General features: G+C 44.1%; 2 protein-coding genes across 2 annotated transcripts; both read right to left on the bottom strand.

Moving 5' to 3' along the window:
- Positions 1–53: 53 nt before the first annotated feature.
- Positions 54–6826, bottom strand: eef2kmt (eukaryotic elongation factor 2 lysine methyltransferase). Its single transcript, XM_042341177.1, has 8 exons — positions 6611–6826; positions 5594–5656; positions 5008–5088; positions 4190–4291; positions 3350–3483; positions 2824–3134; positions 645–800; positions 54–219 (listed from the first exon to the last, which is right to left on the bottom strand). Exons 1-8 carry the CDS (start codon positions 6824–6826, stop codon positions 113–115), a joined length of 1170 nt encoding a protein of 389 aa, XP_042197111.1. The 3' UTR covers positions 54–112.
- A 2222-nt stretch (positions 6827–9048) lies between these two features.
- zgc:153896 (alkaline phosphatase family protein) lies at positions 9049–15280 on the bottom strand. The gene is made up of 6 exons (XM_007893794.2): positions 14989–15280; positions 12857–13002; positions 11311–11934; positions 10554–10776; positions 10273–10396; positions 9049–9731 (listed from the first exon to the last, which is right to left on the bottom strand). The coding sequence occupies exons 1-6, from the start codon at positions 15242–15244 to the stop codon at positions 9668–9670; spliced, it is 1437 nt and encodes a 478-aa protein (XP_007891985.2). The 5' UTR covers positions 15245–15280; the 3' UTR covers positions 9049–9667.
- Positions 15281–24363: the final 9083 nt, after the last annotated feature.

The following is a 24363-nucleotide window of genomic DNA, read 5'->3' as shown; positions in this document are numbered from 1 at the left end:
TGTGTAAGAGGAGAAAATATCCTAACTGAATAGGAAAGTCAAGAATACACTGATTACCCATTTAATTTTCAGCTTTATTTGTTTTTTTAAAAAGTTTACAGAAACTTGACAATTACTTTTCATGATGTAATCTGAGCAGCTCTATTTTTGTGGATCTGTTGTATGGAAACACCTTTGTGGTGGGGCTTTTGATCACCTGGTGTTTGATTGCAACCTTATCTGTTTTTAAAAAAAACATTTGAAAATACAGTATTTATTTGTGTATTTTATCACCAAAACACATCCACCTTGCAGCAATGCATATTAATTCCTAAAAACCAAATCTTCCTCCTTTGCGATCGTGAATATCTTGATGAGGAATGTTGGTTATTTATACATGGGCTGTTTGCTTATCGTGGATAAATAAGTAAAAATTAATGCGTCAATGAACTTTCGCAGTGCATATGTGCAAAATTTATGTGGTACTGATGTCCTTAAACATGCAATTAACCACTGATGAGAACGATATCGTTAGCTGTGCTTCTTTTCATTGTTTATGTAATTAAGGGCACGCCTACCTGTAATTCCCTCTGTACACCTGTGCTTCCCTGTTCCAGTGCAAAGCTCACATGATACCTCCTAAAGGTTGAGAGACACTGACTTACCAAGCTCTGTCTTGAAGAGGTGATACGTTTCTGGATTACGTATGGTTGATGCCACATACATGACTGGATGTCTCCCAGTTCCTTCCGACGCGTGAATCAGAAGCTTCTCCAGTACAGAAATCAGACAAAAGACCACTTCAGGATCGTAAACTATATCTGTTTCAAGAGGAAGAAAAGGAATGGAGTTATATTCAGGTATTTATCCATCATTGCTATATTTTCTTTCATACACCATCTAGATATTTACAAAAAGTATGGATTACAAAACAAATAGATATTTGTTAGCTCAGGATACGGGCCTTGAGGTACAGATCAGCCACAATCTTATGGAATGGTGGAACAGGCTCGAGGGGCTGAATGGCCTCCTCCTGTTTCTATGTTCTGCACCTTCTCATCTATTGTTTTGTATTGGATTGGTTACAAGCACATTGTTCATCACTGCTGGCTTCCTCTGTGCAATGAACTCATTCCTGTACCCGGTTGCATTATTTATTGTGGATATAAATACAGTATTATTTGAGGGTGGGGGGGAAACAAGAGGGGCAGAGATTCAATGAACTTGTTTTAACATCCGTCATTTAAAATAATAAATGGATGATTTTGCCTCTGTTACTGACCGGGCGAATAAAAGGTCAATGATGCGTGGGTTTGATACGTGGGTTTGAGTCGACTGAAGAGACTTCAGCGGAAAGATTATAAAATCTCATATCTGCAGAACAAACCTGATCAGTGTGAGCAATTGTTTTTCAGCAGTTCATCATCTAATGAGTATTTCTGAGATAATCATCTCCGGGACTCCATGCTGCTTGAAGGGCGCTATACAAATGCAAGAGGTTGTTGTTGTATCTCGTTGTGGAGTTTTAATACCTTAGTTTATGGTAACAAGCGTTCAGTCATAAAGGTCTGAACCTTATTCAGAAGACTGTTATTTGTGTTTTTCTGGTTCCATTATATTTAATCTACTTATGCCACCGGCTACCTAGAATTCAGTCAATTCCCTCCTCTGACAACTCTGGAGAATTAAATTCTGATGATGTATTCAAAGAAAGTGCAGAGACTGCAAACAGATTACATCTCATTATCACCGCAGCAATTTGTTTCCCTCCTCTTAAAATTGGAGAGACATCGGTTTGTATGAATTTTTAGATTAGCTGGCGTTCTCATTTAGAAATACAGATGACACAGAAGAACAGCTTGTTTGCTGCTCGATCATAATAGATTTCAGAGCCGTGAGTTTGCCCTGAAATATGTGGTACAGCACTCTATTACGGCAGTCAACTCATGCGCACTGTTTGGTAAATGCAAAATTACACATCCAAACACATTGCAGATGTCTGCCTTGTGGTGATGATTACTAGGATTTAAAATGCTGAGGGAATTCTATTATCAAGAATAACTACAGTGTATGTGATGTGTGGGGGTGAGGGGGAAAGGAAAGTGGTTACTGAGCAGATATAGTAGTCACCGTACTGGTGCTTACAGTTTGTTGACAATCTCGTAAATCTTTCAGAACGTAAACTAGGGAAAGCATAGAGCGGTTGCAGTGAGCAAGTTGAATGATTCTTTGCCAATAATTAGACTTCTGTATGCGTTGTACCTTCTCCGCTGCGGAGTTGACAGGATGACACGTACAATTCCGAACGAACGGGTTAGACAACACGTCCGACCTGGCTTTCCAATTTATATTTCCCCCGCCCTTCTCTCTTCGCGAGGAAACGCTTTCCCCCTTTGCTCGCCTTGGTGGCCCTTTCAACACGAAGGGGGCCAGAGACCTCAACGCACGTCCATCCCGGCATCCCTGTGGTGTGGTGCGGCAATAACTTCCGTGCATTTGCGACGCTGAACGCGAAATGCGTCCCTTTCCATACTCTGGGAACTTCAGTCATGTTTGCTGGCCTGAAGGCTGCCCACAAATTGCACGTGTACACGACAACAAGAACGACGACGACGCATTACATTTGTACGCACGCCTTTCGCGTCAGGAGGATGACCCAAGGCCCTGGACGGGTTGGGGTCTGCACCCGAGCTGGTGGTTGGGATCAGGAGGCGGGGGGGGGAGGGTGCAGGGAATTAGGTACACACGGCCAAAGCACAGACAAGCAAGTAAAGCAGGTGCCCTCTATGCACGACCGGGCATGAGAGTGCTGACCTCCCCTTTGAAGAACGTTCTGATTGATACCTGTTGCAACGATGACATCCGCCTGAAGCTGCGCGATTTGCTCTCGACTAACTTCTTCCCAGTCCAGCCCGAGAGCAGCTACGTTTAGCGTCCGTCCCCCTGCGGGTTCGACGCTGCCCTCGACGTCTGCTTCAGGACCCAGCAGGCTCCACGCGCAGGAATCCAGGAGCAGGCCGTTGCTGAGGATGTTCTTCCTGAGCTGCTGAAGCACGCCAGGGTGGCAGTCGCTGAACATGTACCTCTTGGGGCTGCAGGTCTTGCAAATTGTAATGCCGGTGAAGCCGATCCCACTGCCCAGCTCCAAGACAGTCCTGCGGAAGCCAAAGCCTTAAAATGGGACTCGTTTCAAAACCGGCATCGTTCGCGAAGCGTGAATAATAACCGTCTCTGCGTTTGAGGCAGCGCCCTATTCGCGTCGGGAGGACGCCTCAAAGCGCTGCGCGGGATTCACCGACGCGATTCGGGCGCCGTATGTCAAATGCGTGTTTTTCCGAGGATATTTTTTTTAGGGCTTGTAAATGCTGACCTGCCGTGAAAAACCTCAGGGTTTTCCATCGCCCATTCGGCAAAGTACAGAGCAGCTTCCCAGGTGACGAGACCGGTTGTTCCCCCTGAGATGATCGCCACGTTTTCTGTGAGTGTAACGTACTCCTTCGACGGCTGAATGATTTTAAAGCAAAAGTCAGACGTACAGAATAATTTTTCACCTATAACTCCGTCGTTCAATGCGCTCGTCTCGCAAGTGAGAGGACTCGGGTTCCAATCTTAGTCAAGTTTCCTTATTCGCCTCTGTTTACCTAGCAGTGAGGAACTCGCTTGTCGATTGGCGGATTCTCTTTCTGGGGGTAATAATCCCTTCATTTGGTCACTTCAATTCACCACTGTTTGTAGGGACGCCGCTGGGCGCAATTGGCTGCCGCGTTTCGCCCACAAAGCACACAGTCACTACACTTTACAGTATATTCTGCGAAGCGCTTTGAGACGTCTCGAAGACGTGATAAGGTGCCATATCAAATGCAAGGATTATTATTATATTACGTAAAATGGGTATCATCTACTATGGGAAGACATATTACACATATAGTATACAGTGGCTTAATTAAACAACTGAATTAATGAACAAGTTACAGTATTCCCACTCTACCCCTCTGATTCGACCTGTCTTTATGTCCCAGCTAATAATCTTACATTTTCATCTGTGTCTATGGTCAACTCCACCTTTTACCCCTTAACTGGGGGGTTGTTTATATATCTGAGATTTTACTGTCACTTTTCGACACCTGCCGTGAATTTTTAATATGTTTTTTTTTTAAAAACAAAACGATTTCCATCTGTACACAAATCCGCCGGTGAATTGTGCACGTACCAAAAGGTAATTTTTATGACAGGTCTCGGACTCTTCAGCATTTAAAACTTCGCCCAGTGCATCATAAAGCTGATCCAGGGGCTCGCTGCTTGTGAGTTCGTGCTGCGGTGGGGGCGGGGGGGAGGGGGAGGGAAAAAAACATTTTGAATGGGTTCATTTACATACCTCAGGAAAAAGTGGGTAAATGTTGCAGATGTGGAATACTTGACGTGATGAAGTCAACAACCCGAATCTCTGGAACACTCTCCCTCTATCTCTCCGCCTTGCCCCCTCCTTCCCCATCTTCGGGTCGCGCCTGAAGACCTTCCTTTTCGACTGTGCCTACAATCACCTGCCCCACTCCCTCCGGCTCGGAATCGTGTGTGCCACTGTCTGGGACGCTTCCCTGAGTGAGAGGCGCTATATACGTGCAAGTTGTTGTTGTTGAAGTGTGATGGTTAACATATCAGTGTCTTCAGTTGCAAAGTGATTCTCAGTCACCCCGCAAAACAAGATATTTACTGCGTTATCCTTGGCCGGAACGTATTTGTGTGTTTAAGACTCGGAACAGGGAGGCATATTTTTGTTGTTGTGGTTGCCGCTTTGTAACATCAGGTGTAAACATTACCAGTCGTCAGCCTGTCTCAGTGGGCAGCGGGACAGTGCACAGTGTATATTCCTGTGAATCATTTGGGGACGTCCTCCCAATGTGAAAGGCGCTATATCGGATACAAGGATTGTTATTATTTCGTCACGCGAATAGAATCACTAAAAGATGCAATCAAACAATCAGGACCAAAGCGGGGTTGGGGGTTGGGGGTTGGTGGAAGCAGAAGTACCTTCTTAATCAGCTCGGAGAGAAATCGTCTTCTGTACTTCACTGAAGGAGGATATTTATTACAAAGCGGGTGAAGCACGGTCTAACAAAATAAACAGAGGACACACGGGCAGGTTAGTACGTAGAAATCGGTTGAAGTAACGTTTTAAGTCACGCTTTCCACGTTGCGTTTCTTACCGGATGGCATCACCGACGCCTTATTCTGTAACATCGGCTGCAAAGCCGTCGGGTCTCTCGCCTTTATTTACATTATACAGTATTCAACAAAGTGCTTCGATATGTTCTCCTGACATGAAAGGCGCTGCATCAAATGCAAGGATTATTATTCTTATTATTATCATTTAATAGTTATTATTATTTATGTAACGTTTCAAAAGTAAATGTCTCCAGTCAACGATTTAAAATCTGACATTGCACCGGAAAGACCGGCAATTCACGGTGGAATTTCCACCATCGCTGATAAACGCAGAGCCTGGACGGACGTTGTCGGGATGGAGGCTCGACCCTGTCCGGCCAGTCTGCGGGCTCGCCGTGCGTACGTGCTACGTGTCTGCGTTGTGTTGATTTGTACGCGCGTAGGTTTGTACCTGCTGCAAAATCTCCTGTAATAGCGTGGAATCGCCGTTGTTCTGCAACCATTCTTGAAGTTCCTGGAGAGCGGGGAAGTGGGGGTGCGGTGGGGGGTGAAAACAAACAAGTAAACTCTTAATACAGAGTGGAGCTCGATAAACAGTCGCTTACAAAGAACGACGACAACAAATGCACAGTCACTTTACTGCGCTTTACAGTAACGATCCGGTGAAGCGGATGGAGAACTTGCGGTGTAGGGATTATTTTTTTCCCCGATGAACGCCTAACGGAGGAGCAACACTGCGATGCGACTTTCGAGAGAGAACGATTAATCGTCGTCGTCGTCGCGGAGAATAAATCCTCTCCTTGGATACGGCGCCTCATCTCGTCTTCGGGACGTCTCGAAGCCGCTCCGCGGGAGGGACGCACCGTAAAGTGAAGCCGACTGTAATGTTTTGTGGGCAATGAAAGGAAATGTCAAAGAGCTCTTCTCCTGACAATGGACAACAGCTGTGGGTCACTGCCTTTGGGTGAGTGTGTTGTGGGGGTGTGGGGGTGTTGGGGTGTGTGTGGGGAGGTGTGTGTATGTGGGTGGGGGGCTGTTGGGGTGTTGGGTGTGTGTGGGGGGGGTGTGTGGGGGGTGTTGTGTGTGGGGGGTGTTGTGTGTGGGGGGGTGTTGTGTGTGGGGGGGTGTTGGGGGGTGTGTGGGGGGTGTGTGGGGGGTTGTTGTGCGTGGGGGGGGGTGTGTGGATGTGTGGGGGGGGTGTGGGGGGGTGAGTTGTGGGTGCGTGGGGGGAGTGTGGGGTGTGTGTGGGGGGAGTGTGTGGGTGTGTGTGGGGGGGGTGTTGGGGTGTGTGTGTGGGGGGAGTGTGTGGGTGTGGGGGGAGTGTGTGGGGGTGTGTGGGGGTGTGGGGGGAGGAGGTGAAGTGGGGGCACAGTTCAGGCTCGGAACCAAAGGCCGGGGATCGCGGGCCCCGCGCGGGGCGGTTTGGATGTGGCACCGGAGCCACTCACTCACTCACTCACTCACTCACCGCCATCGGGAACATCTCCAGACGGCACATGGCGGAGAAGCAGCGATGGAAGGAGCCCGGGAGGCCCTGGCGCTGCCGCTGCTGCTGCTCCGTGACGGCCCCCCGGGCCCGAGCCCCCGCGGCCCCCCCGGCCCGAGCCCCCGCCCCCCCCGAGCCCCCCCCCGCGGCCCCCCCGGCCCGAGCCCCGGGCCCCGCGGCCCCCCAGGCCCCGCTCATCCCGCGCCAACAGCAGCTCCGAGCGGCAGCTCCCACACCGGCAACTCCTCCCCTCCCCACAGGGGGCGCCACACACACACACACACACACTCACTCACAGCACTGCTCACACTCACTGACCTGACTGATTGATTATGGGTTATTGATTGTGGATTATTGATTGATGGATTGATAATCTGATTGGTTCAATGTCAGTCAATCTGATTGACTATGGATTGATTAATTGATTGAGGGATTGAGTCATTGATTGAGTGATTGATTGATTGAGTGATTCATTGATTGATTGATTGAGTGAGTGATTCATTGATTGATTGATTGATTGATTGATTGATTGATTGTGAATCTCTTGACATGTGAATCACTGACCGATTGTGGATCCGAATCTGTTGACCGATCGATTGATTCCGAATCTGTTGACCGATCGACTGATTTGCGAATCTGACTCTCGTGACCGCTTTGTGACCCTCCGGCACTGTGAATCCCTCCGGTTTTTACGTCGGTCATAGCTATGGTCCTCACGCGTTGCACTGCGCGTTTCCCCGAAAGGGGGGAAGCGTCCGAAAACCGCTGCGCGCCGGACTTTCCGCAGAGCGTCGTGACCGTGACTGCGTTTTGTCGGCTTCCCGACCCGAAGGTGCCGACTGTCCCGGGGGGTACGGTCGTCAACAAACACGGAGCGGCTCTCATTACTTCGCCCCCCAATGAGCCATTCTTCTCGCGCGAGTCTGTAACGGTCAGTGTGGGCAGAGTATTCGACCGGCAAAGGCATCACGGCTAAGCCTGACGTTACCTCGCCGGTGCATTCTACGGCAGAGGCCACTCGATAGCAGAGTAGGGAAGAGAACCCACGTTTTATCTTTTCTCTAATCCTTCTCCAACCCCTAACTAGCAATGCAAGGTCAATTGGACCCATTTTACCACCTCATGCCGGGGCTCGAGCCTCCGACCTTTCACAGCTTTCGTTGACCCTGTTTCGCCCGAGCAGTTCATCTGCTTAACTGTGTTATTATCAGAGCAGTTATCGGTGACTTTCAAGGGTGCTATGTAAAAGGTTTATTTTACATAGCAAGTTGCCGTTGTGGTGGCCTCGAGAACTGGGGACTGGAGTGTACGAGTTTGCAATTGGATTATTTTTTTCTCTTCCCATCTGAAACGGAGGCAGAATATTTCTGCTCGTATTTTCTTTTGAAAAAAAAGCAAGGAAATGGACAAAATACCATTCGTGCACTGGGTGGTGGGAGGAACTGTTGGCACAATGGCCTTGGGTTAAAAAGCAACGTAACGCACTGCCAAAAACACCCCAAGAGTTTCAATTTAGCCCCAAACTGACAGTCTGCTAAATCGCAAGTCACATTTTAATGATCGGAAAGAGTTGCCTCAACAGTCTCCGGTCGTGAAAAAAGGGAATCCGACTTGGTTTTGGGGCACACTTTTTCGTGCGAGTCTTTGGAGCTCTGACTTCTCCTTTTCACCTCGATTTCACGTTGATGTACGCAATTCAATATCCTGCTGCGAGAGAGTGAATCATTTTACTGGAAAAAGTTAGCCTTTTTTTGAGCTGTGATGTGCTTACATACAACACAATAATAGTTATAATAACAATCCTTGTATTTGATATAGCGCCTTATCGCGTCGTTGAGACGTCTCAAAGCGCTTCGGAAAATATGGACGTGAAGCGGAGTGACTATATTTTGTGGGCGGAACGCGACAGCCCACATCATACTGACACGGACGGGGAACGTCTAATGAATATTTCACTCTCAGCAAACAGCGCACGCAGGTTACGTCAAGGCATACGTGACATTTTCCTGACCATTTCTTTATTGCATTACTTTCCGAAACAAATGGGGTCAAAAACAAATCCCACAATAGTTCGAGGCAGTCCAGTCGTTTTCATTTCATCAAACGTTCTATTTCGGACTCGTCACAAGGAGTTACAGGCAGGTTGTCAACATTGGGGAAAAAAATAAAACTCCCAGGAGATATTAATTGAAGTCAAATGAAGTCTGGGGTGAATAGTTTCTCTGAATCACCACTGAGAAGAAGTCAAATACACATTGTACGTCTGAGCTTTAGGATCAGACTGTTATACATTTATGTTTTTATATGAATCTTCAGCCAGTGAATTATTGAATCTCCCGTTTGGTTTATTATGCAAGCACTATTATTTATTAACATATTGCCATATTTTGGCAGTAAATAGTCGATAAATAGTCTGGAAATAGTATGTATCATATTTATTATTATTACTACCATAGAAAAATAAGGCATTGCAACCAAAAATCTGGTTGGATTAATTCTTCCAAACTCCTTGTGTCAACCATCATTTGAGGCATCTGAAGCAAATGATTCGGGGATTTTTTTTTTAGGCAAATATGTTTCTTTGATTCCTTCTCTCGGCCTGGTTATCTCTAAAGCGCTAAAATTGTTTGGTTACCCCCGACTAGTTCCGATCTGCTTCCGGGTGCAAGATGCAGGTCTCAGATATTCTAAGAGCTGCATCCCAATCAATTATTGGCGGTACGTTCCAGCACTCAGCGACCATCAACACAGCCTTTATGACTAAACAAATATATGTAATCGTACAGAAAACAGCAGTATAAAAGGAGGAAAATGTTCATCTGAGCGCTTCCAGCCCACATTGCCCCAAGGAAAATAAATTCTCCCAACGAACAATTTGGCTTTTCAAGATTGAATGTACGCATCAAAGTCATTCAAAACAAGATATTCAAATTCATTTGAATACACTGCTGGGATGGGATTTCATTACCCAAAAAGGATTTTTCGGGGGTAGTTCACAAACCAGATCGAGTTGTTTGCGAAACTCCTTCCAACTTTGTCTCAAAACTCTGTTTGTGAAATAACTTTTTCATCCATGTCTGTGTGAGGGTTTGCTCTTTTGGACCTGGAGAAGCAAAATGCAGTTAAAACGCTGTGTCAACAGCAGAACTTGTTATCGATGGCGTTGGATTTTCGAGTTGTGCGTCAAAAGAAAATATTTTGATTTGTACACGGTATCCTACCTTTGTTCAGTGCACACGCTCGCTGGGCTGAAAGCAAGGGCTGTGTTCCCATAACCCCTACAATCCCCAAGTTACACGTGTTGCACTGTATCGGAATGATGATCTCTTTTTCCCCAGTGGATTTATTTCCTCTCGCTCGGTACAACAGATCTTATGTAGCCACAGGGCAAGTAGCTTTGCATCTCTCCTCACTATCTCTGATCAAAATGTTATCTGTTATGGTCCCTTAGTGTTTCTGAGCCTGCAAATCACTTTGCATCTCTAGATGTCTGTTCTTCAGTCACCAGCCATCCATACTGTAGGTTTCATCATATAAAGCATGCTTAATCTATGTTTACAGCTTGTCCAATGCATTTAGTACAATGCAGTATTTTTGTCAAAGGCGAAAACCACATTCAGTTAAAAGAATCAAATGTTTCTTACCGTTTGCCTCGTTGAATAAGAGTGTGCGAGACGTACACAATGAATGTCAGGAACAGAAGGGTAGTGACAGCACTTAGTCCAGTAGTTGCAGAGTATCTGGTTGACCTTGTGGAAACTTTTTTATCTGTTTTTTTAAAAAAAGGGGTCACTTATATTAAATATAACTTGCTGTTTCTGAAAGAGTACTTTACATATGTGTTGGTACAATTAAAGTTCTGCTTCATGAAACTCTCTCTGAGTATAATTCTGCTACATAAACAAGAGTTAAGTATGTGGCTTACTTGAATTCACCAACATATCTTCTGTGATGGGCAATGAACCATTGTTAGGTTCTGGCCTGACTCCTAATAACTTGCACATCAGAGGATATATGTTAATGCTGTCAAAGGGCTCTGACAGATAATTGCTCTTAAAATCTGGACCAAAGGCTCGAAAAAACATCTTCATATCCATTTCTTCGTTGTCAAATCCATGATCTCCCTTATTGACGTAAAGTATGATTCTCTGCAATGACAAATAAGCCACTTGACGCACGTTTCATCTCGTGTCACATTATTCAGACAGTTCAGTGGCAGATCGCTTGATACTGTGTCTTCTCTCCAGAAACCAACCGTTCACGGCGCTGTTCCTCAGATTAATCAGCAGAAATGGGACTTGCGAAACAGATTGCTGCGATATAATTTAAGCAAAGTTGTCAAAGGAAAATTATTGGATTGTAATAATTATATAAATTATTATTATAGCCAGTCATTTGTCAGCCTGGGTTGCTTGGAAATGCCACCTGCGATAGATTGCTTTGGAAGAAGAAAGAACGATTTGAAATCGCCAGAATTTGAAATGGGCACAAACTGGTCATAATAATCCTTGCGTTTTTGATACAGCGCCCGATCACGTCTTCGAGACTTTCCCACGGAATATAACTGGAAAGTGATTTGACTCTTGTGTCTTGTGTGCGAAACCTACTGTGTTTTCGGATTACCGGATTTTTGTTTTCAATGGTATAACTTCAGAAGAGAGAGAAGTCGACTTGTCACTCACCCCATTTATGTTGTAGCCAAGGTCTCCATAAACCAGGATGGGCATAATCCGCTCGTTTTTACTATAGTGAAACCTCTCGGGTAATTCTGCCTTTTTGTACACTTTCAGATGAGGATGTGCGCCCTTCAGGGATTGGTAGATCTCTTCTTCCTTCCCTTCACGTGGGAAAATTATTCCGAACCCTCCGTAGTCCAATATCTCCAATTTGATATTTGTAAAGTTGAGAAAATTTGACAATTTGATCTCTTCGTAATCGGGAGCTTTCTTTATCGTGGTCATGCCATGATCAGAAGTCAGTATCACATTTAGGCTATCCGTCAGGTGGTGTCTCTCAATACTTTCCACCAAGTAACCGATGGTTCTGTCGATCTGCCGAACTATAGCACGCCTCTCCTCCGTCTCTGGTCCCACTTGATGTCCAACCCCATCAGGTTCCCCGTAGTAAAGAGTTACAAAATCAAAGTCTTCCTTCTCAAACCAGTCCAGGACGATGTCTATGTTCAATCTCCATTCCGTCTCATTGGCGTCTGGATGAGTTAGGGATTCTCCCAATGATCTGTACACTGTCTGTCCATTGTAGGTCACGTTTCCTCCAGGATAATGAAATGATGCAACTTTTTTTCCCTGTGGGAAAAGTTCACAAGATCCGTTCTTTATTACGATTTTTTTTTGGAGCTCACCAGAATAAGATGCTAAGAAACTAAGAAGATCGCAACACTCGGGTCCTCCTAGAGGTTCATCGGTCAAGACACAGAGCGCTGAGACATGGGCAGATCAACAACAACAACTTGGATTTATATAGCCCCCCTCACCAGGGTAGCGTCCCAGAGATCAGAAAAGTTCTAGCTTTGATCCTCTGTCTGCGTTGAGTTTTGAGTATCTTAAATGTTGTCATTTTCTCACTAACATCATAATATAGGGCCTTTCACTTTGAGACATCATCACAAAGCGCTTGACAGGATTTACTGTAAAGTGTAGTGACCGTGTATTTTGTAGGTGAGCGCCTTCTGAACATTTGAACACAGTTGTGCGACAAACATTCCTGGGTGTTTCCAACATGCCTGAACGACTCGACTTCACAACATGTCACACAGGTAGAAACAACAAAATGTTTCAAAGCCATTCGAAGTGTCAGGTCGTTAGAAGATATTTTTAAAGCAATTTCAACCGAAACAAAAAAACAGAAGTACAGTATATCTGTCCATCCGCATTGAGCTCAAATGTGGGGATGGATGTGCAGAGATACGAGAGGGGGAAGCAAAATCCTGTGTGCAGAGCGGCAAAGAGATGTGACGGAATTGGTCAAATTAGGCACACAATCGCTCTCTACTGCACCACGAGTAACAACAATTTGTATTTATATAGCGCCCTGCACGCCAGATGACATCTCAGAGCGCTTAGCTCCTGTACCAGTAAAGATCATTGTTGGAGTAAAGTGGGTATAGGGATCATTGGGAACGGAAACAACATTTCAATGCTAGAAATTCACAGAGAAAAACCGACTGCGCTGCAAATCGAGGCTTGGAAATCCATGCCTGGTACACACCTGGTTCTGAGCAGTGATCCACAGTGGGAGGACTCCGTTGTCCCACCATGCTGATTTTTGAAGCGTGATTTTGTGAGGAAGTTTGATCAGAGTTTTGCTGTTGTAAAGCATGTTGTGGACCACGCCATGTTCCTCGATCCATCGTCCTATCAAAAAGGAAAACCACAGATTTAACTCGGTAACGCGAATAAAAATGGATTTATCAAACATGGGCGGTGCTCTGAGCAGCAAGCTATGCAGTTTTAGCTGGTTAGACTCCAGCAGTTACCCCAGCGCATATACTGGGGTCCTCAAGCCTTGGCTCTTGCCAACCTAATACTCTCCGGAATTAGTTAAGCAGGATGCGTGCCTCCAGAGAGCAAGGATTCCTTTCCAACAAACATCTCTGGAATTTCCGTGGAGATAGGTGGGATCGACTGTTAAGCATGGTGACAGGTGTCCGCGTGTGTCAGACACCCGGCTGACCAAAGGAAATCCGAACAGCTGTCGTCATAATGTTCTTTTTGGAGGGTAAAATTATGCAGATTTTTCTGGTGGTTCTGAAATTCCCCTAAGTGCTTTTTTTTATTTGTCTCGCTGCATGACTCGAGCCATCTATTCCTGTGAGTCAACTTCTAACATTGGAGAACGTAGAAGGCAATGGCTCTCCAATTACATGCACTCAAGCGGTGCTTGAAAGAATGAAGCTAATGAACAGTTTTGAACATCGTTCCTCGATAGACTGTTCGCCCTCCATCACCAACAACCGTGCCTTGGAATAAATAGCACAACAGAGTTTTTTTTTAACACAGAAAAAGCAGCTCAACCATTGCAGATCACAACAGGATTGGACGTACGTATAAGTCCTTGTGTGTCTCGTTAGTGAACTTGGAAAGAACGCAAATGCGTCCTTGTTTCTCACAATATTGAGCTTTGACCACAAAATTATATCTTTCAAATTTCACCTGTTAATAACTGGAACAACATTAGCAGAGCGGAAATAAATCTTAAATAATAATATTACAAAAACAACAACAAGATTTCATTTATAGAGCGCCTTTCACGTTGGGAGGACGTCCCAAGGTGCTGGACAGTTGGGTCAGGACCCGGGCATTGGGGGGGAAATGGTCAGGGTGAGGGGAGGGAAGGGAGGGAGCGAGGAGGGGGTAGAGAGTCGAGAGGGGAGCTGAAGGTACGGTCAAAGAGAAAGGTCTTGAGACCGGCCTTGAAGGAGGAAAGGGAGGAAGCGGCGAAGGCACTGGGGATGGAGTTCCAGAGCCTCGGGGCTGAGAGGCTGAAGGCCACCGATAGTAGGGCGGTTGGGGCGGGGGATGTGGAGCAGATGGGAGCCAGAGGGACGGCGGGTACGGGCAGGTAATATTAATCCTTGCATTTGATATAGCGCTTTTCACATTTTCTAGATGTCTCAAAGCGCTTCACAGAATATACTGTAAAGTGAATTGACTATATTTTTTGGCAGCCAATTGCGCACGGCAGCGTCACACAAACAGTCGTGGATTGAGCAACCAATTGTTTTTTTTCTTGAGGGATTATTATCAGGCGTGCGGAGTAAGGAAACTTGCCCAACTTTTCGCCCTGCCGGGAATTGAACCCACTTGAGAGGCAAGTGCTCTAACCACTGAGCTACAGGACTCCACTATGAATAAACCTTCAACTTGTAATTTCATACGTATGTATACAAATGAAACCATATGAATATATTGATGAAGAAATGATACAGCAACTTGGAGGCTTAATGAAGTGAAGGTTACATTGATTTTTCTCGCAGACTTTTACAGATTCCTGCTCCACAGGAATGGATCCATACATACAATTATGCCACATACCATTAATAGGTTTACCAGTTCTCCTTATTACCTTCTACCACTTTGACAAAATCTTTACGCTTGCTCACCAACCATAGACACATTCGTTGTAAACATTGTGAACGAAACTAAGTGCGATTGAAACGATATAATGATAAATATTCCTTGCATTTGATATAGCGCCTTATCACGTCTTCGAAAAGTCTCAAAGCGCTTCACAGAATATATTCCTCCTTAAACTTTTCCCATGAGGGAGCAAGTGGGTGGCAACAGAGGTGGGAGGGAAGGGGGAGAGTGGGGTACTTGAAATTTTCAATTAGGGTTCACCTGTGATCATGGTGAAATGTGAAGGCGATGTCATGGTCACAAAAGGAGGATTGATGTACTTAGCCTTCACTCCCTTCGTAATTAACTTGTCCAGGTGAGGAGTGTCCACGTCTTGGTCGTAGTCCCAGCGAAAGCCGTCGAACGAAATCAACAGCAACTTCTTAAACGTCTGCCCATTCCTGTTCTGCAGGACCGGGAGGCTGTTCACTGCAGTCTCCAAAAGCAGAGTCACTACAAGAGAAGTTAACAGCTTCATGCCTGAACTCTGCTGTGACACCCTCGACTGAGCCCGAGCGCTGAAATATGCGCTTTTATGCTGTGAATTGACTGTGTGCAAAGATTAGACTTGGGGTCATATTCCAATCAACCGAGTTTATCTGATAATTATTCTGAAATATGTTCAGAGGCTTATAACAAGGTCATTGGCCTTCAATAACGCAGAGCTTTGGATATACAGGTGAGATTTGTTTGTGTGTGTGTGTGTGTATTAGGGGATTATTGGGTATAAGGGTATTAGTGAGTTTTTAATCAACAACAACAACTTGGATTTATACAAAATCGAGATTAGTTTAGGGTTAAGACATGAGCCAGACTCCATTCTCCTTACTCGCTGTCCCTTTGACTTCAGGATTCCCTTTGGCACCGGATGGGCCAATGCTTTTTGAACAGGTGCAAAGTGATTTTGCACTCTTTAGCGTCGCATGTATCTGCCTTGTCTGATTTTCCACCTCTGGCCCCAGCCCAGAGTATCGCAATTATCTTCTGAGTTGCTTAATTAGGGGTGCCATATTAGCAAATTATGCCGCATTAGCAACTCTGCCTCCAGTAAAAGCAGAACAAGTGCGTTGAGCAATTAAAGGCAGATTTTTGCCAAGGCCAAGCGACCTCAGGTGGTGAGGCAGAGGCAGAACCTGATCCCAGTGCGGGAAAAACACGGCTGAAGAAGACTACAGATTGACGCGATGTGCTCCTCGGGACACAGAGAGAAATCTTTGCAAGATGGAGATTCATGAGACGGATGGGATGAGTTTTATTGACACGTGTCTGCTTTCTCCTTTGTAGGTTCATGGCTTTGTTTAACAAACTGCAAGAGACGTGTGGGATTGAATAAAGCCGACCTTTATTGATGTATAGGCAGACCTACGAGCCAAATTCTTACGTTAATTTAATAAAACAAAATCTGTCGTTTGGAACAATCTTGCCAGTTGTGCGCCAGAGGTATATGGAACCTGGCCCTTCACTTGAGTATCTCAATGAAAAAAGTACCAAGAAGCAATGCTGGATCTCTCCGCCATTGGCTTTTTTCAGTGTCCGCGAGAGGTAATAGACGCCTTGTGTTAGTTGGAAGTTACAGCTTCAACTCTGTTACAAGAGGGTAACCTTCTTGTTGGTCCTGTCTTTGATTACAGCACACAGTACGCCTCACAATGACTTGTCTAAACCGGGGTGACGATGTGTAGATAGCCTCGGTTTTATCCGACGCTAGATCTTGACAAGTGGGTGTCCCTTGTGAATTTCGAACACTTCAGTTGATTTATTTATTGCGAAATGAAAGTGAGTCAATGTTTCGGGTCTACGACCCTTCGCCAGGACATTAGATGATGCCTGACCTGCTGAGTGTTCCCAGCAACTTCTGCTTTTGTTTCAGATTTCCAGCATTTACAGTATTTTACGTTTGATTGATTGATTGATTGATTGATTGATTGATTGATTGATTGATTGATTGATTGATTAAATGGCCAAGGACAGAGATTTTCTTGCAGTACGAAACAAGTGGGCTATCAGCGCTGACAAAAACTTTTCTTACAGTAGACTGTTGAACACCTGTGAATGGACTTTGCTTAGTACAACAGTTGGTAAAGGAATTCCCCAAGTCTGACTGCAAAACATTGTCAGCTCGCATATTTTAACAAGGAGCTCAGACTAACTTTCCATGTGTGCACGGCAATTGAAGCTTCTGTATTTCCCTTGCAACTTCACTCAAAGTTTCGATCCCTTGCACTCGTTGCTGAAACATGGACTACTGCTGCAACCCCAATAAAATATAAAAGATAGTGTCAGAGTTACTCTAAAGGAAACTGCTCTACTTTACATACGAACAATCCTGAATTTCCTTTTCTGACCAGAGTCCATCCTCTCTCACGCAACCTCTTGCAGAATTCCCTTTTGGCCCCATTGAAATCTCTGCCGTCGTAATTGATTTGGTTTCCCAAACCCAATGCCTTGATCACTTTTGAAGCCTCTCATCCCACATTCTGTCAGCCCGCTCCAATTGTTTCAACAGTCTCCCGCACGTCTCATTCTTCTCCACATATAAGTTGTAAAGGACGTTAACTCACTTTCCTTTCTCCATAAGATGTTGCTTGACCTGCTGAGTGTTCCCAGCGACATCCCGTTAGATGGACCTTGGTCTTTTTTCGCCTAGCGTTTCTTACGTTCTTACGTTCTATCCTCATTGAGTCACCAGGAGCAGGGATATCTAGTTATCTCTGCCGCATCGTGTAAACCAGTCTAAAGTAGCTCAGGACTACAGTCTGAAAGTCTTCGCCACATACAGCCCTCAACATTTACTCGATCATAACCTTCCTCACTTATATTTTTAACCTCGCTAGCTATTTATTCCGATGCATTACTCTGCTCTTTAAGGATTCTTGTCCCGGTAAAATAACACGATTCATTATCAGATTACACAGCCTATAAATTTCAGACACAAAATACAATCCGTAGCGAGCAATGCAATTTGTTGCCGTACATCTTGCTTACTAAAAAAAAAAGCTTTTATTTTTGCTGCTGTTGTTTGCTGTGGCTTGCCGGGTAACCTCAACCCACTTGAGTGCTTCACCGCTTTGTGACACTTAGCAGCCCAACTAACTTGTGCGACCTGCAAAGTTTGTTCACTTTCCTCTCTCCGTAGATGCTGCCTGACCTGCTGAGTGTCCCCAGCCACTTCTGTTTTTACAATTAACATGGACGTTGCCTGCACTGCTGGCAAGGAGCTGCTCAGGCAAATCCACATTGACCTTATCTTGAGTTCCTAACCTCTGTGGGTGACCAAATCAACAACGTGTATTTATATGGCGAGGGGTAGCGTCTCACAGCTCTTAATACTTTCAGTGTGTGGGCACCGGCTACTCTCTCGCCTGTCTGTGTCTGGCTGTTCTGTTCGTGTGTGTGTGTCTTATTTCGAAATCGACGTTTTTATAGATTCGGAATGAATCCTGATTTTGAACCCAAGCCTCCAAACTGCGACTGAAGTTACAGGCGAGAGCGAACAAAATTGCCAGGTTAACCCTAAGCGAAAGGGCTGTTTAAACTCGCTTAACTTTGGGATCACTTTACCGAGGGAGGAATGAATGCAAATCGCAATGGTGGGGGGGGGGGGCCTTAGGTTTTTAAGTCATTGGATCTTGCAAACCTTTGAGGTTGAAGCCAAATTGTATCATCACAACAGCCTTAAACATCCACACAGTGGGGTCTTTTCAGCAACCTTTATCTCTGATGTTGCTTGTGCTGCAATATTACGATTTTCCGAACACCAGCTTTAATCTCCGACTTGGAATTGGTTCAAATTTGATTGCGTTTAGGAAACAGGCCAATGCTTTGCTCCCCTGTTTATGAAGGTTCCCGCAGGTCAACTCGAAAGGGATCAGCTTCGAGGTTACGTGAATTTTAAGTTACTGCCTGCGCACGACCTCGACTGCATCTCGGATGAACAAGAAACGTGATCCACATGAAGCTCTTCCAGCTATATCGCCTCAGCGAGAAATGATGCGTAATAGTAATGAAAAAGCGAGATTTATCGATGCTAGCTGTTTTTAAACCGGAAAAGTCGTATTTTCAAGTGGCATTAAAGCAATTTTTTAAAATATTGCCAGTGCAATAAATGTTAAGGTGATGCGTCATAACTCAGAGAGACTTTATTCTTCGGGCATAAACTTTTTAATATCCACTTTGCAATGGATATTAAAAAGCAAAGGGTGGTCTGTGTCATAATAGAAGGTGGTAAATCCTGTTATTACAGCAGTTTTGTGGATTTTCAGTTTCTTTCAGTGCCGGTTGTATAAAATTGCTTCAGCTTGGCACGCAAGGCAAAAATATTCAGAATATTCATGGCTAATAATAATAATAATCCTTGCATTTGATATAGCGCCTTATCTCATTTTCGAAACGTCTCAAAGCGCTTCACAGAATGTATTATTAAGTGAATTGACTATATTTTGTGGGTATATTTTGATATCCATGGATATACAGCGAATGCAAATGATGCACATTCCTTGTAAAATAAGTGTATGTATGCCCTCGGAACCTGATTGAAACAAAATACTTGATTCTTTTATTCTGATTTATTGCCTGATTTCTTCCCGTTGTCGTAAGGGAGAAGAGAACGGAGGTAGATTAAGGGAAGAATTATCTCTCGTAGTCTGTTGTGAACCAACTGAATCAATTTCTCTGCCATATCTGCTGGTGATGAATTTTAAGTTTGCACCACAGCAAAAGCTGTTTTATCGGCAAGAATTTAGATACTGCAATTTGCGGAAATAAAACGAGTGTCTGAGCTAAAGCAATCATTAGATTGCTCATGCTCCGGTAACATCTCCGGCCGTGTTTGCCTCTATCTGCTTTTTTTTGTTGTGGCTTGGTTTGGTATTGGCTGACAAAGCCTTCGTTGTGTAAGTTAATCAAATTAATTGTAAGGAAATTGGCCGATTAGCCTTGGACTTCAATAAAATCGGTCACTCACTCTACGGTCGTTTGTGGGACATTGATTGCTGTGCGCAAACCAGCTGCCGTGTTTCACCCAGGAAAATACACAGTCACTCCACTTAACAATGAAGGGCTTTTGAGATGTAGTAAGGAGCTATATCAAACCCAAGGATTATTATTACTATTATTGTGGAAAAGGCACGTCGACTCAGAGCGTGACTCGGCCGTGCTCAGCCAAGTCAGACTCAGTACCTAAGCTTACCAACTACCCGCCATTAGTATTCCTCAGGGTCAGGGTAAAAATGCTCAACTACAATGGACAAGAAGTTTCAATATTAAAGTAGGTCACTTGCCACTAACAGTGTAAAAAGAGATGCCAAAGACCATTATTATTGCAGGCTGGCAAAACACTCTGCCTGCTACCCAAAGGACAATTCTGCTGTATACTGGAATCCTGTTGGAGACTGTCATTTAGCCTTGAAAACTGAACGAATAAATAAATGCAGCAATTATACAGCAAAGGTCACAGGGATGAAGGGTTGCTGACTCGGTCTCGTTGCCTAATTCAGTTACCTTGCTGATAAGATTACTTGTGGAAACCCTTAGGCGTAACCTGAGCAGAAAGTGTTATCAGAAAACAGTGAAAAGTATGTGAATCATTTAATACTGATATAATGAGTTAATCTGGCTTTAAAGGACATTCTGGGGTGCAAAGTATTTTTTTATTAAAAGATAGATTACAATAACCGAAAGCGTACAATATTTTTTTTTTAAAAAAATGCAAGAAAATGAAAGTGAGAACCAAAAGAACGTTTTAAAAAAAATCTAATTGGAAAATTTAAAATGCAGAAAGCTTAAAAAAAATTAAAAAAATTGTACATCAGCAATGATAAAAGTGAGAGCTAATTAAACAATCAGGGACTTATTCTGAGAAATGATTGTTTAACGACTGATAACTCGGATATTCAGATTAGTTTAGTTAAGATAAGTTTAATTTATGCTGAGGCACTCACACCTTGTGATATTAGTTACCATATGCCAACAACCTTAGATAACGTCTTTCACTACAAATTGTGCAAGTTTAGCTGTGGTGAAGCAGATCAGTCGGAATTGGGCAATGTTCACTATTCATCGTGGGACTTGAATAATATGCACTATTTAGTTGTTTTGGGGGGAACAGGCACACTGCTACGTATCTAAACTAGATCTAGTTGAGAAATTTCATCTCTCCTGCATATGCGAAGAAGTATTTGTCCAGATCAGCAACAAAATCAGGAAGTGCCAAAGGCATTTTGACCTGAAAATTGGAGAAACCTTCTGACAATCAAAACTTTGACCAACAACCAAATAGTTTGAACACAAGTTCAGGGTTTATCCACACTGAGGCAAATAAACAGGCGGGAGGTTAGTGTTGGATGACTGGGGTTAGAGGGAAACATTGTGGGGAATTCAGAATATATGCCGACAAGTTTTGAGAGAGTCTGAACCAAAAGGGTAGCTCCCAAACAGCGGAGTGGACAAGAAAATCCTTCAGGAGCCAGTCAAGGTTCAGAGGAACCAGGGGACTTGGAAAGAGCAAAAGGAACAAGAGGTTTTAAACACTGCAGAAGTGGGGGCACAACACTAAGTCAAAGAGCAAAAGGCAAAATACTGCAGATGCTGGAAATCTGAAATAAAAACAGACATCGCTGGGAACACGCAGCAGGTCAGGCAGCATCCATGGAGAGAGAGGAAAATGAGTTAACTTTTCAGGTGGATGACCTTTCGTCGAAACTAAATCGCAGAGCAAGGTTTGAGAGAAAAGAGAAGATTTGAAAAGACAAACTTTTGAGTCTTTGTTCAATTGTAAAAAAAAAAAATTGTCTTCAAAGAGGGCTCTGCCTTCCTCCAGGACATCAGGTGAAACTGATAGAACAACTGAACTCTTCCAAGCGTTCAAAAAAAAACCCAATTAATTTCTCTAGCAACCATTGATAGCAACACTGTTTTAGTGCTGCTCCCTGTTGAGTCAGAATTCGACTGCCGGTACTTCAGTAAAAAAGCTGGTTCGTTGCCAGTGGCAGAAGTTGTTCTGCTGGTGGTAATTCAGGTCGAGTATTGTTTTCCATTTGACAAGAGTCAACACTATTTAGAACGACAGAGGTGAGGGACCATAGCTTTCCAGAGCATCAGTCACTGAACTATAATGGCGATCTTACACATACTGTTAAGTTAAAAGCACAGGCCATCATTAGAGGGCTGGGGACAATATTGTTAGTTATTGCTACTGAGGTTTAAGAGGTCACTGAGAACCTAGCAACTGCGACTTCCAAGCCACAGAGAAAGTTTGACAGTGGTATTGGGAAGGCACGAATGAGGAAGCCCACCGGCTGGGGGCTGTAAACTTAGCCCCATACATTTGACACCTGTTCTCTATGATTTGGAAGGAACCAATTCCTCTGGGGCTTTTTGCATGTTTTCCTTTGAGCCGTGGAGTAATGTCTCCAAAACGTGATCCATTCCACTTCATTGAATAGCCAGTGTATTTGTGAAGGGTTTTCTGCTGCTTCGCACAACCCAGACACTCCACGGCCAACATCCAAAGGCATTAAATCCCCTTTTGTGCGCGGTGACTTGAATGAAGAACACGGGACCCACTGACAACCACCGCTATGGTGCAGAAAAGGAGAAGAGAGGCAGAACGCACACTGAGAAACAGAATTAATGGATGTCAGTAACAAAGGAAGATATCTGTCAGTGAGTATAAGCCTATAACATAACCTCAAGTTACAGATGAATTGCCGTGAACCTCTTACGGTTTGTTGCTACAGGGTTTGCCGTCTGAACTGCTCACAGGTTCCGTGTAACTCACTCTCACCATATCCACTGCTCTCTGTTAAAAAGGCAACGTTTCACTTGGTTTTTTTTAGTATCAGTCAACCTCTTTCTACCTTGGATAGAATATTCCAAATACGTTGACAACAAAGAAACAATGGTTTAATATGACCCCAGATTTGATGTTGTGCCTTATCGTGTCGTTGAGATGTCTCAAAGTGTCTTCATTCCCAGAGGTTAATATGAACCCTAATCCTTGAATATCTCCATTGGAGGCTCTTGCTATATAGAAGTTCAAGAAAATGACTGCTTCAGCCTTAAAATCGTCTTGGACACTATAGCAAGAGCGAGTGAGCGAGCGAGCAAGGGAGATACCTTCTTCCTCAGATAACTTCCAGCACACAGACGACAGGCCTGGTCATTCGTCCACCAAGAATAATGGACAATGGCTAATGGGTTGATGCCGTCATTGCCATAGCGGCAGCAGAGGGTGATGGGCTATTAATTCTATTGTCTGTTAATATTGATCAGATGCTGTACAATAGCCTGATTCATAAAGTAGCTTGCTTTACATGAGCCCTTGTTGCTAGATTGCCACCGTCAGTTATATTGTTTGTTTTATGACTGTGAGGAATCCACATCGACTTTGTGCAAGAACATGGATAGATAGTGCAAAGCAAAGGATCTTTGTCATTAAACCTGCCACGTGTGGAAGCCCTTCTGTTTAGAAGAGTCATAAAATAATAATAATTCTTGCATTTGATATAGCCCGTATCAGGTCCGAACGCCTCAAAGTCCCTGTTTTTAAGTAAAGTGTAGTGACTGTGTATTTGTAGGTGAATGCGTCAGCCAACTGAGGCAAAGCACTATCCTACGAACAGCTATGAAGTGAATGACCGGTTTTATCGGAAATTCATCATTGGCATTTATTTAGCAATTATTTAGAGCTCACCTTCAGTTTGAGTGTTATATTTGTCTTCCCATAGCTTAAATGGCTCTCGTGAGAGGCCAAAAATGTAGGTTTGTGTTGATAGGCCGGTACACTGTAATATCTGCATGACCTTTTGTACACAGCATAAAAATCATTCCTTAGATTTTTCTCACAGTGACGGTAGGTACATACAGGTTAATGCTGTAAAAGCTGAAATCTTTAAATCTCTTCGAGTCCAACTATCAAGAGACATCCTGTCCCATTATCAGCTATACTTATGGTGCATAAAGGACAGTGTGTGCCTGCTCGCAACCATCACCATACACACCAGCTTCTCATCAGTTTCAGACCCGAGGTACACACAATAGTACCTTATCACGTCATTGAAATGTCTCAATGCCTTTCACCGAATATACTGTAAAGCGGATTCACTGTGTTTCTCGTGGGCGAAATGCACAGATTGTTTCGCCCGCAAAACAATCAGGTCAGATCAGGTGCCCTAACACCTTATAACCCTTTGACAAGGTCACAAGAGATATTCGGATGAAGATGTCCTTTCAGCCCCTTTGGATCTCATTTTTCCAGAAAACCCATCCAACTGTATGTTTTTCCCACAAAATAGACAGTCAATTCACTTTATAGTATACTCTGTGAAGCGCTTTGAGATGCCTCGAAGACATGATAAGGCTCTATATCAGATGCCAGGATTATTATATTATTATTAACTGCTTCAAAGCTGTTTGGTTGGGAGTCCCAGTGTCCTGGCCTCAATCAACTGTTGCTGGTAACTGGTTCCAGTCATTAATTACCCTCCGGATAAAGGAATACTTCCTGGCGTCTGTCCCGAAATTGCCATTATGGACTGGAACCCTTCTGATGTCACTTGTCTGTAACTTAAATGCAAAGTATCAGAACAACATGGAGAT

The sequence above is a fragment of the Callorhinchus milii genome, unplaced genomic scaffold, assembly GCF_018977255.1.
Source record: "Callorhinchus milii isolate IMCB2004 unplaced genomic scaffold, IMCB_Cmil_1.0 Scaffold16, whole genome shotgun sequence".
NCBI lineage: Eukaryota > Metazoa > Chordata > Chondrichthyes > Chimaeriformes > Callorhinchidae > Callorhinchus > Callorhinchus milii.
The sequence above is the reverse complement of the archived record's forward strand: the minus strand, read 5'-3'. Positions and strand labels throughout refer to the sequence as shown.